General features: G+C 42.1%; 1 protein-coding gene across 1 annotated transcript; it reads right to left on the bottom strand.

Annotated features, from left to right (window-relative positions):
- Positions 1 to 749: 749 nt before the first annotated feature.
- On the bottom strand, positions 750 to 7885 carry ATP5MF (ATP synthase membrane subunit f). Its single transcript, XM_036225716.1, has 3 exons — positions 7800 to 7885; positions 2970 to 3077; positions 750 to 896 (listed from the first exon to the last, which is right to left on the bottom strand). Exons 1-3 carry the CDS (start codon positions 7810 to 7812, stop codon positions 868 to 870), a joined length of 150 nt encoding a protein of 49 aa, XP_036081609.1. The 5' UTR covers positions 7813 to 7885; the 3' UTR covers positions 750 to 867.
- Between the last annotated feature and the right edge of the window lie 5762 nt (positions 7886 to 13647).

Raw genomic sequence — 13647 nt, 5'->3', positions numbered from 1 at the left:
TGCGAAGGAAAGGATCTTGCTACTGGCTACACTAGCTGCCTGGCACAAAACTTTGATATTGGTGCCCACTTATCCCCTTTCAACAAATGTGAATCTCTAGAAGTGAAGTGATACTGCCAGTGAAAGAAAGGCTTATATCAGCAGCTGGAACCATCTGGAAGCTTGGTCTTTGGAATAGCCACCTGGCAGGTCTCCTAGGCATCTCAAATGTTGGGTGATACTTGTTTATTCAAATTCAGGTCTTCTAGGAGATAATTAGCCACAGCATCTCACTCCTTTAAACTCTATGCAGTTCTGGCCTCCATGTCACTTTACTGAAGACCTTTCATGAAAGGTTAAGGAAAAGTGCAGGGGCAGTTGTGGACTAGCTATCAGAGCCTGTGCTTTCTCTTCCCCTTGGTTCATCCCTCTGAGCTTCCTGGTGGCATATATACCCTGGGAATGCAGAAAGATGGGGGAGGGGAGGCATTCATAGGAACATGGGGCTTCTGCTTAATACCGTACGTACAAGTATCAGCTGACAAAAGGCCAGGAGTAAGGAAATACCTAACAGGGTAGTGCTAGGTGACACCTACTACCCTAGTGAGCTGTGACAAGATTTCAACATGGTAGTGTAGGGAGCCCATCATGGCTTCGTGGCTCAAAGCCCTGAGCTGTCTATGACTGTCTCCCTTTGGGAGTGGTAGAGTAATCTCATCCCATCCCTCCTCTCAAGCGCTCCTGGAAGTACAGAAAAACGGCTAAATCAGTAAAGCAGCCCAGAAACAGTCATCTTTTATTAGCTGTTAATTAGAGTATGAAAGGATTCAGAAGTGCTGGGCAAAGGTGGTCAGGAATGCAGAGTAAGCCCTCCACACTGGGCCCGCTTCAGTGGTACTTGCGTCGCCGCTCATGTTCTGAAGTTAGAAAAGCAAAAAAGTACAGTTCTTAAAGGGTAGAGTGAAAGCACAAGATGACAGGGCAGCAGACTAAAATCACATAAAGTCATCCTGAGAATTCCTTTCAGAAAATGACTCAGAACCTGCCTGCCAACATCTCGAATCAGCAGATCTAGGGTAGTGAAGGTACCTCAGGTGCTCATCTGCTACTTGGCCAGCCTCTTCCTTCCCAGAAGGGACACCCACTCAGCCCCCAAGAACTCATCCTTTAGTCCTTCAAAGCCAGTCACCCCAGATGTCACAGACTGGCAGGGGGCTGGATGCTGTCAGAAACAGCCCATGAAACCCAGTCAGTGGCTGTAGTGACACTTACCACCATCTCCCACCAGACATCTGCTCTTGGGTCTCAGAAACAAGAACAGCTATGATTTTCCAGAGCACTGCACAGACACCTGATTGTACTACTCAACCTACTTCTCTCTGCATTGGCTGCTAGGAAGATGAAGCCGAAATTTTCATCAACCTTGCACAGAGCCTGCAGTATATTATAGAATGCTTCCTAAATATCACCTTTACCCCAGCTTCATCTTATCTTTCCTGTCTTTATTATCTCTGCTACAATTTTCTCAGTGTCTACATACTATATTTTGACAAGTCCCTCCAGTTCTTCAGCTGTCAGTAGACTGATGGACTTCTAAATCAGCATGAACCACTGCCACTCTCCTGGGAAACCCCACTGAAGGCAAGACAATCCAAGAGACACTCACTGAGTTCCTTATAAGAACGGCAGTAGTTGAAAAGCACATAAGCTGCCAGCACCATAGAAACGCCAGCGATGTTCCCTTTCTTCACATTGACATACTTGTTGTAATACCGGTAATAACCTGCAAACAGGAGAGGTAGTCACTGCCTGTTTTGCTGTGAATGTTTTACACAGTGCCAAATAGAGTCTGGCTGAAATTCAGGGACCTAATCCTACTCTGGCTCTCTAAGCCACTCACCCTACATTTGCCAGTTTTGATAAAGGGAAATCTACAAATGCCCCACAGAGTCTTGGGTCCCCCATGAGCCTAGGACAAGCTCCAGCTTGATTCTGCCCCTACCCTTTGGCCTTCATCTCATAGACTTGGCTCAGCACGTTACCTCACTGTCACCTCCAGCCCTGGGGATCCCCTTACTCTAATCCTGACCAAAAATCCAACCCCAGTAAGGGCCACTTGGCTGGGGCCAATTGGTTCAGCCTGGCCCTTGGAGGAGGAAGGCTTCTTGCATCCATCTCTTTACTAGGTGCCCCCACCAGTGAAGGAACAAACAGTATTTGCCCTCTTGGTGCTCAGGGCCCAGTAGATTAAAATGAACACAGAAGGCCATAGTTTATAATAGAGATGCCACAAAGGAGCACTGCATCGATCCGTGAACATGAACAGGCCATATTCGCCTCCACTGAGGAGTCAGGGAATATTAAGTGTGGAGAAAAGGCAAAGTATTCTGAGGACAAAGCTGAAGAAAAGCTTTGCAGGAGAAAACAGGCACATAAAAGGCAACCACAGGGTGGCTAGAATTAGAAAAACGAGGGGAGCCCCTGAGGAGGCTGGAGACCTCACAGGCCATGAAATAATCTGGGTCTTTATTCCTAGAATGATGACATGGGTGCCACAGGACTGATCTGACTAGCTGTACACTTTAAAATGCACAGATCTGAAAGACCATTTCAACTGTTCATCATGAAAGTTTTGCCTGGTAGGGAGATGAGCATTATATTATATAGACTGATGTCCACTCTGCTTCAGACTCATTTTCCTCCTGAAGAAGTATTATGTTGTAAAAATGCTCATAGACACTTCTTTAAGATGAAGGCAGTGGTACTGATTCCAAGCAACAGGAAACATTTCCGTGGCTGAAATATCTCAGAGCCAGCCTTTGACAGGAACAATCAAACATGGAAATTCAAGGGCTAACAATCTCACCATGTCCTCTATATAACTTACTGGTCTGAGACAAGGCCTTTACTACCCAAATTCATTCAGGGCGAAAACAGACCTAAAGACTCAGAGACTCGCTTTTGTTTACACAAGTCTATAAGGCTCTGACCTCTTTGAAATGCTCCAGCAATGCCTTTTGGGGTAAAATCCCGCATCAGTATCCAGCTTGGCAGCTCCGCTAATTTGACATCCATGAGTTTCTTCTCCCTCAATGGTACTGAAAAGGAAAAGCAAAAATTCACACATTGAAAAATATCCCAAAATCACAAATAGCATCCTTTTTTGTCCTTTATTTCAACCATTCAATAAAGGGACATTTGATAACAACACTACATAGAGGCTGCACATAAGTAGTAATATGAATAAATATGCCACACCAAAATCACTTTTTTAAGCCAGAATCTATACAATTACAGAATTGCTACAGTGACAGCTTTATTAATAAACAGGATTTTCAATAACATTGCTTCATAGGGTGTAACTATGTAAAAAAAACTAAGGGCCATGAGGAAGAATGTAACAGAGGACAGAAAAGAAAGTACTGCAAAACTATTTACTTTATATTAGCTCATTTAATCTTCAAAGCACATAGTTGACACTTTTACTTTTTATAAGGTAGAAGGGCTGACACAGAAGTTGGACAACTTGGCCAAGGTCACACAGCATGCAGGCAGTGAAGTTAGGACCCAACCTCAGGTCTGGTCCTCATGCTCCTAAAGCTAATCTGATTTCTACTTCAAGCATCCTACCTGGCACTACAAATGTCAAATACAGTAAACAACTCCAAATGATCCAATGCATCCCAGATGATATTTTAGAATTGGAAAAGGACAGGCAGGGCTCCTGGTTGAGGCCATACTGTACTCATCTGTGGGCTTAAGAGTAAAACAGAAAGGGGACCAGGGAAGGCCTGGAAGGAGGCAAACCCTTAAGTGTCCAGATGCTCATAAGGAGGGAACAGTCTCCCTTCCTCTGTGCTCCACCGAAAGGTCAACTTTTTAAAAGCTGCTTAGCAGGTGTACTCTTCAGGGCAAGGAGTTAAAGACTACTGTCCCTTCTTAAAGATGACCAACCAAAGGAGAAGCCAGACTAAATAAGGTTTCTTCTCCATTTTGGGGATCCAAGGAAAGACTAAGGCTCGCTTCTTAAGGACCAGCCTCAAGAGTCCACTGAGGAGAATCCCACAGGTTTCCTGACATCTCCCAACCCTTAACAAGGGCAAGAGCTGTCAGGCCATAAAGAGAACTACAAAGCTTAACACCAGCTTCTAATCTGCTACAGGTCATCTGGAGAACCAGACGCTTGGTCTTCATGGACCACATTGAGTGCTTGTCAAGAGGCCATAAGTGACAGGTGGAGGCATAAGCCTGACTTGCATACATGGCTTTAGGGTTACAATATAGGCTGCCTGTCCCAAACAAACTGCCCCAACCTCCCATATAGATTCTTCTAACAAATATGGAGCACCTATGATATGCTCTGCAGTGCACAAAGCACTGTGGATACAGCACTGCCTGCAGACGAGAGCTTTGCTCTCAAGAGCCAACATTCTATCAGGGAAGACAACCATCTCATATCCGTTCATCTATGCAGGCTCACCACATTTCAGCCAAACCCCTTTCTGTTTCTCTTATGTCACCCATGCTTCTCAGAAGGCTCTCTCAATGGACATGTCTTCTCCTAAAAGGCCTCCTTCCCTCTCCGCTTTATCTTAAGTGCTAGCACTTCTTTTCTAGATAATTTCTGAACTCATTTCCTCATCTGTAAAATGGTTTATTCCAAGTACTGAATGGGAATCCATGTAAAAACTTTTGGGACAGTGCTCAGAACTGTAAACTGTTGTTATTACTGTTGAAATTTCATTAAGGGCTACATGAAACATTTATAAATTAAAATGGTAGAAAAAATGGCATATAAACTAAACTTTAGGACATTCTAAACATATAGGACTTTAGGGATTAATGTCACCTTTCAGTTCTTTTACAAACAGAAAACTAATTAGTTCAGTAATATTTTTGAAATGTAAGATAGTCTCGAATTAATTTTAGGATATGTTCCAAATCTCTGTTGGAGAGTTTAGTGTCAATGTACTCAACAGCAAACAATGTCATCCAAAAATGACCTATACCTTTCTCTGTAACCTTGCCTATGCTATTTTTAGAATAGTTTAACAAGTATACACCTTATATCTCAAGTTTGTCTTCATTTGGATTGGTAGGCTTTTAGTCCAAGGATTACTATACCACATTTCTTTTCGAATAAGAACTTAGTCCATACCTTTGCTGCTCTCAAAGCGTCTTGCATGCAGTTAGGTGCACATTGTCATTCTAAAACCAGCTCTGGCTTTAAACATGGCATTGTGGTGGGGAGTGGATGATGGAGGTATAGATGGAACTAGAATGGCAGAATTTTGCTGTTGACAATATGTAATGAGTACAAAGCACTCATTACATTATTCTGTTTCCTTTTTATTTGAAAGTTTCCATAATAAAAAGTTTAAAAGTGCTTTTAAAAATAGAACTGTTCGGGTAAATGTGCAAAAAAAAAAAAAAAAAAAAAAAAAAAAAAAAAAAAAAAAAACCCAGTATTTTAAATCAAAGTATTTGACTGGTATAAGGCTGGTGACAAAAACCAAAAAATCATGCCACCTCTGAGCCAGCTTCTCAAGTTTTTTTTTTTCACATTCACACAAACTATGAAAACACATTCTGCATTCTAATGACCACATTCAGGGGCTGGCATGGTGCCCCAGCACATCACAAGAGAAAAAAAGCCAACAATTTAAAATTTATTTTCTACATATTTAGATTTCTGTACTATGAAAACAAGATTGTTTCCTTAACCAAAACTAAGAAATTTATAAGCACAGAAAAAAATTACATCAGCCTTAAAGAAAGCAAGTATAGCACCTCACAAAACTCCAAGGGGTAATCAAATTCATTAGAGACACATCTACACTCATTCCGAGAATTTCCCTTTTACTGGAAGACAAAGGCCTCAGTCCTTGGCAGCCATACCGGAACCCTCCAACACTCCTCTGCAGCACTGAACATCCCTCAGCAGTCACCAGTACAGCATGATGATAACAGAATAGATTCTAGAGTCAAGTATTCTGGATTTTGTGCCTCTTCGTACCTGTGTGCCTTTGGGCAAGTTACTGCCTTCTCTGTGCCTCAATTTCCTCCTTTGTAAAATAAGAGTAAGAACTGTACCCACATTGGGACTTGACTCTAAGTACTGTGTAAATGGTAATTATTATTTGTCTTTCTGCCTGACTATGAGCTATCTGAAGGTGGAAGTATCCATAGACAGAGTTCCTAGCCATGACAGACTTTCAGTTAAGACTATGGAAGGACCACAGGTATGGCCTAATTTTATGACTTCAAGAAGCATACTATCTACTTATATGAAGAGGCACAGAAATGCCAAGTGTCTTCTGGGTGCTAAATCCAACCCAAGAGTTGGCAGAGAGTAAAGAGTTTAGGTTTTGCAAGTCACACATGGCCTCTTAAAGTCTTTTTTTTTTTTTTTAACAAATTTTTTAAAAACATAAAAACAATCCTCAGTTCACAGGCCATATAAAACAGGCCACAGGAAATCCAGCTTATTGACCATAGTTTGTCAAGCACTGATTTCATCTACTGCTATTAATTCATATTTCCATCAATTCATTTGCTAATGAACTAGGGGCTTTATACTCTGGCAACAGACACCAACTAAAAGATCATCAGTACTTAAGAAACTTGGACTCCAGTTCCTTCACCTAGGGTGATGCTGAATGGGCCAGATGTGGCACAACCATGCCCAAAGGTCAGAGTGAAAGCTGAGATGACCAACACTCTCACCCTTGGGCCACAGAGTTCCAAATATCTTAGATGTACTAAGTTATTAAATCCTTTGTCCATAGTGTTCTTCACAACCCTTTGCTTAAATAAGATGCCAAGTCTACTGTTTCCTTTTCACATGCTGTCTTGTTTAAACAACATGACCACCTGTTTTTTATGCCTGTTTTTTACATATAGTAAAAACAGCATCATTCTCATCTTTTCTAATCTCCTCTTTATTCTTCCAAGCTGAGATTAAGAATACAGAAACTGGGGTGAGGCACGCATATGTCAATCAAAACTCTGCTACTATCATGCTGTGTGATCTCCAGCAAGCCATACATCTCTGACCATTTTCCTCATTTTAAAAAAAGAAACAACACTCCCGGTACTGACTTCCTGACAAAAGCTAATGGGAGAATCTAGGACTAATACATAGTTTCCGTACGTTAAAAAAAGAGAAAAAAAGTGTGCGTACACTCAAACGTGTAAGGATTTACACACACATCACCAAAACCCCGCTGGTCATAAGGTCATCCTTGTGATTCAAGTTCAGGTTACCATGAGGCCCCAAACTCCTAGGTGTGAATTCCAGCTCAGCCCTCTCACTAGTTGTGACCTTGAGTAAGTCACTCCTTCTCAGCGCACTGTCAACCTATAGGTGTCGAATCTTTTATGATGTCAGGTACTGTCCTAGGCATTAGCTTCTCTTGGAGCTTAATTTGAGCTTCAGCTTTGGGAAGGACAGAATTAGAGCGTAGGGTTCAAGTGCAAAGTGCTTGGGTCGCGGCCGGGACTAGAGCAGCTAGCTATTCCTTAGCGGGGAGGAGGGAGTCCCGAGGCAGCGCATTCCCAAGCCCGAAGGCGCGTTGCCCGGCTGTCCTCACCCTCCCCACCACAGCCCAGCGACGATGCCCAGAGCAGAGAAGGGTCGGACGGCGCAGGACCCTGAGCAAAGGGTCCGGTGAGACTCGGGTGAGGTCGCAGTGAAGGGCCTTGAGCGAAAGGCAGGCGGCTCTGCAGCTCCCTAGCCTCCCAATGCGTCCCTGAGCCCAGACCCTGGACCGCGGGTCCTGCTTCCAACCTAGCGGCCCTAAACGGGTCCGGGTACTCACCAACTGACGCCATCTTGGAGTCCGGGGTGTCCGCTCTGTCGAGCCGCGCGAGGACTGCTGGGGTAGGGAGAGCGCGCGCCGGAGTCACAGGGAGCAGCAGAGACTCACGGGAAGCAGGTCGCGACTTGTACTCAGCTGGGGCTGCAAGTGCGCCATGGAGAGAAGGGCGAAGCGTCTAAGGGCAACGCTCTGGGACTCCGCAATTGGGAGAAGGGGAAGGGGAGTAGGGCTCAGCCTGGGCTCCTCATTCTAGGAGGGAGAAGGCTGGAAGGGACCAAGAAAAATAATGGGAAGTGAGGGTAAAAGAGCATCCCGGTTTTCTTACTCTGTCACTTAAAATATGTTGTAAAAAGTGACAGGGGCATTTCAAGATCCTTCCTTCCAGCTGTGCTGGATGAAAGGTAAGCTCCAACCCTCAAGGAATTCTCAGTCACCAAGAAAAGCTGTGTCCGGGCTTAGGATCCAAATAGGTTTGATTCAAGAGAACCTAGGTGTGTCCCAGCTCTGTGTTAGGCTCTTAAGTACAGAGATATGCAAGACCCTAGGGACTTACAGCTCCAGCCCTTCTTTCTGCCAGTTCGTTTTCAGACACAATGATGCCTGACCATCATCTTGATTTTTGTAGAAAGGCTACGTTAACCACTTCTAGTTAAGCAATTCTGACTCTGGGGAAACACTTCGATTCCTTGAATCTCAGTTTCCTTCTATGTAAAATAGAGATGTAATGCTTACCTGGCATTCTTGTTGTAGGAATTAAGTGGAATGTGTGGGGGGAAAAAAAAAGGATTAAGAACTGAGTGGATGGTAGGAATTGGGCCAATGAACTGATAGCTTTATCAGGAAAGTGACTTGGGGGAATTAATTATCAGCCATTTGTTCATTTACCAAACACACATTGCTTTGTATGGGCACTAGGGACATAGAAATCAGTAAGACATGGTCATTGAGCTCCAGGATCTCTGGCATTGTGCAGGAGACAAATATGTAGACAAGCATGAGCATAGCAATAGATGCGTGCACAGCAGATGACTCTTTAGTGCAGGGAAGGTCTGGGAGGAATTCAGAGAAGAGGAGCTTATCTGGGTTGGCTTTTGAAAAAATGAAGAGGTGGTTGTTAAGTGAACAAACTGTTCAAGGGCACATCATTCACCAGGAACTGCAAAGGCATAGAGAGAGAGAGCTCCATGAGTCAGAATGGTAGTAGTTGAAGAGTTAGTGTTTAATAAGCACAGAGTTTCTTTTGGGGATGATAAAAACATTCTGGAAATGGATAGTGGTGATGATTACACAACAATGTGAATGTACTTAATGTTACTGAATTGTACACCCAAAATGGTTAAAATGGTAAATTATATGTTATGTAAATTTTACTGCAATAATTTTTAAAAAAAAAGGATAAAAGGTGATGGGAATGAGTCTGGTGAGGCAAGCAGGGGTCAGAACACAAATTGCTGTGAAGAATGGAGCTTAGTCTAAGGACAATAGAAAGCCATTGAAGATTTAAGGAAGAAAGTGACAATATCAGATTTACATACTTGAACAATAACCCAGGGTGCTGGGTAGGAAATGAATACGGAGAGGAGTAATACTGGAAGATACAGGCCAGCTATGCAGGGGTCACAGTTCTGTAGGATGATCATGTCGACAAGTATTGAGTGCTATTCTGTGCCTGGTACTGTTCCAGGCACTGAAGATCCTGGAAAAACAAAGCAAATAAAAATCCCTGCCATTGTGAAGCATTCATTCCTAAGGAGAGAGGGACAGTAAACAAACAAGTGAAATCTGTAGCCAAGATGGTATAGGTTTGCTGCAGTAGAAAAACACGTCCAAATCCCAAGTACTTTTCTACTGACCCTACATGCCCATTACAGGTAGTCAAAGAACTCTACTTGTCCTCATTCAGGGATTCAGGCTAATCAGCAGCCACCATCTCAACCAGTTAAAGTAGTTTAGAGATTCATCCTGCCTGTCAACATTCTGGCCTAGAGGTGCACAGGAACTTCTGAGCACACTCATTGGCCAAAATTGGTCACGTGGCTTCATCCCAGAGCACCCCAGAGTGCAAAGCCATCTGCTCCAAAAAAGGAAACCTGAGAGATATCTGGGAAATGGCCATGTCTTCTCCATTATGTCTAATAGTGGCAAGTAGAGAAGACTAAAGCTGGGAAGGATAGGAAGTACCAGGGAAAGAAAGGCAGTGGTTTTAAACAGAGTGACTGAGCAGGCCCTCCCAGAGATGGAAAAGGATAGTTGGGGTGTGAGTGAACTTCTTGGGTATCGAGAGAGGCAGCAGGCAGAAAGGGCACATTGGTTTGTTTACAGAAGGGAAGTAGTGGAAAGCAGTGGACAGACACATTCAAGGGACAGATCCTCAATGCTTGGGGGTGGACTGTCTTTGAGAGTCAGTGGTGGGAAGGGGTCAAGGAGACCTCCAGTTTTCTTGCCTGGAAGAAAATGGGGCTGGGGGCGGGGGATATAACCATCTCTGAGATGGGAGCAGCTAGACCAGCACTGTCCCATATAAAGTTCTGTGTGATAAAAATGGTCTATGTCGGCACTGTCCAACTCAATAGCCACCAGCCACATCTGGCTCTTGAGTAATATTTATTTAATTTTAATTAATTAAGGTGGCTAGTAGACTACCTATTAGCTATTCCATATTTTAAAATGTAGATTTTATAGACACATAGATCAATGAAGCAGAATAGAGAGCCCAGAAATAAACCCACGCCTATATGGTCATTTAATCTATCACAAAGGAGGTAAGAATATACAATGAGATAAAAACGGTCTATTTAATAAATGGTGTAGGGAAAACTAGAGAGATAAATGCAAAAAAAATGAAACTGTACCGCTTTCTTACACCATATACAAGAATAAACTCAAAATGGACTAAAGACTTAAATGTGAGAACCAGAACCATAAAACTCCTAGAAGAAAACATAGGCAGTAAACTCTCTTACATTGCTCTCAGTAATATTTTTTCTGATATATAACTTCAGGGAAGGGAAACAAATGAACAAACAAATAAATAGGACTACATCAAACTAAAAAGTTTTTACACAGCAAAGGAAACCATCAACAAATTGAAAAGACAACCTAATGAATGGGAGAAGATATTCGCCAATGATACATCTGATAAGGAGTTAATATCCAAAATTTATAAAGAATTCATGCAACTCAACACCGAAAATGCAAACAACCCAATTAAAAATGAAAAAAGGACCTGAATAGGCATTTTTCCAAAGAAGACATATGGATGGCCAATAGACATATGAAAAGATGTTCAACATCACTAATCATCAAAGAAATACAAATTAAAACCACAATGAGATATCACCTCACACCTGTCAGGATGGCTATCATCAATAAATCAACAACTAACAAGTAATGACAAGAATGTGGAGAAAAGAGAACCCTCATACACTGTTGGTGGGATTGCAAATTGATACAGCCACTGTGGAAAACAGTTTGGAGGTTCCTCAATTAAAAATAGAACTACCTTATGACCCATCAAGTCCACTTCTGGGTATTTATCCAAAGAAATCCGAAATACTAATTCAAAGAGATTTATGCAACCCTATGTTCACTGCAGTGGTATTTACAATAGCTAAGATATAGAAGCAACCTAAGTGCCCATTAATAGCCATTTGGATAAAGTAGTTATGGAATATATATACAATAGAATACTACTCAGACATTAAAAAAATCTTACCATTTGCAAAAACATGGATAGAACTGGAGGGTATTATGCTAAGTGAAATAAATCAGACAGAGAAAAATAAATACCATATGATTTCACTTATATGTGAAATCTAAAGAACAAAATAAATGAACAAGCAAAACAAAAATAGACTTGTAGATATAAAGAACAAACTGGTGATGCCAGATTGGAGAGGGGTGGAGGGGCCTGTGTGAAAAAGATGAATGGATTAAGAAGTACAAACTGGTAGTTACAAAACAGTCAGGGGGGTGTGAAGTACAGTATAGGGAATATAGTCAATAATATTGTAATAACTATGTATAGTGCCAAGTGGGTACTAGACTAATCAGGGGGATCACTTCATAAATTATATAAATGTCTAACAATATGCTGTTCGCTTGAAACTAATATAAAATATTGAATGTCGACTCTAATTGAAAAAAATTGTTAAATGTAACCCTTCACCAAGGAAGTCTCAGATGAACAATTATGGACATCCAAAATTTATTTGGGGGGGGGGCAGTAATCAACTAAATTGCAAAATTCAGGGGGAAATGGCAGTACCCATGTACAAATAAATCAAATATAGATTTGTCATATCCTTAATAAAAACAAGATGGAGATGTCTCTGCGACCATATTTGTAAGCTAAAAAATAAAGTGTAGGTTTTATTATTATTCAGGTGTGGTGAGGTCAGCAGATCAGGGATTGATTGCCACTGAGATGGCTGAGAACAGGGGAAGCACCAGGTGGGTCAAGAAGGCAGAGGGAGGGAGAGAAAAATGTGAGCAAGAGCCTTTATTGCGGTTTCTTTGGGATGGATTGGATAAAGCAGTGTAAACAGGTTTAGGATAAGCAAATTTGAATAATTTCAGGGGGCTCTAGTGCATAGGCCCTTGGGTGGTGATTAGAGCTGGTAGCCTGAAGTGTAAGAGCCTATTAAGGAGATGCTTGGGGATTGGGCTCTGGAATGGTTGATTTACATTGGAAAGATGCACTTTGCCTCACAGACATGTTGTTAGAACTACATTTAGGGATTTAATCCCAGAGACAACCTCTAGGGCCTTTGAGACCACAGAGAAGTGTGGTCACACCCAGCAGGCACCAGCAGACTGCAGCAGGAACAGGCTTGGTTAGAGCTATCTGCCTACAGGCACTTTGAAGACTGTACAGTTTCCTTCCCTAGTCAAGAAAGAGCCTGAGTGAAAACCAGAAAGATTTGTGATTCTGTGAAAAACCAAGAGTCCAGACAAATCCCAGGCTCACCATGCATGGGTGATCCAAGACCTGTGGTTTCTGAGCTTTAGCCATTCACCCTCAGAAAGAAGTGGGGACAAGGGAGGGGTAATTATACCCCCTAGTCTTGAGGCAACAGGAACTCTCATACATTGCTAGTAGGAAAGCAAAATGGTACAGTCACTTTGGAAGACAGTCGAGTTGTTTCTTACAAAAGAAAATACTCTTGCCATAGGTTGCTTGGATCCATATGATCCAGTTGCACTCCTTGGTGTTCGCCCAAAGGAGTTGAAAATTTACATACACACAAAAAACCTGCACATGGATGTGAAGCTTTGTTCATAATTGCCAAAACTTGGAAGCAACTAATAAGTCCTTCAGTAGGTAAATAGGTAACTAAAATGTGGTACATCCAGACAATAGAATACTATATTCAGCACTACAAAGAAATGAGCTATCAAGCCATGAAAAGATATAGTAGAACCTGAAATACATATTACTAAGTGAAAGAAGCCAATCTGAAAAGGCTACAAACTGTGATTTTTAACTATATTAAATTTCTGGAAAAGGCAAAATGATGGGGCTATGAAAAGATCAGTGGTTGCCAGGGGTGGGAGAGAGATGAATGGGCAGAGCACAGAATGTTGAGGGCAGAGAATTACTCTGTACAATATTATAAGGATGAATATGTCATTATACATTATATATCCAAACCTATAGAATATACAAGTGTGAACTCAGAGATAAACTGTGAAATTTAGGTGATTACACCGTATCAGTGCAGATTTATTCTTGGTAAGAAATGTACCATTCTGGTGAGTGATGTTGATAATGGGGGAGGTCGTGCCTGTGTCAGGGTGGGGGTATGTGGGAAAGCTCTGTACCTCCCTCTCAATTTTGTTTTAAACC

This window comes from Rousettus aegyptiacus, unplaced genomic scaffold, assembly GCF_014176215.1.
Source record: "Rousettus aegyptiacus isolate mRouAeg1 unplaced genomic scaffold, mRouAeg1.p scaffold_m13_p_8, whole genome shotgun sequence".
Taxonomy (NCBI): Eukaryota; Metazoa; Chordata; class Mammalia; order Chiroptera; family Pteropodidae; genus Rousettus; species Rousettus aegyptiacus.
This window is presented reverse-complemented; position numbering and strand designations above follow the sequence as displayed.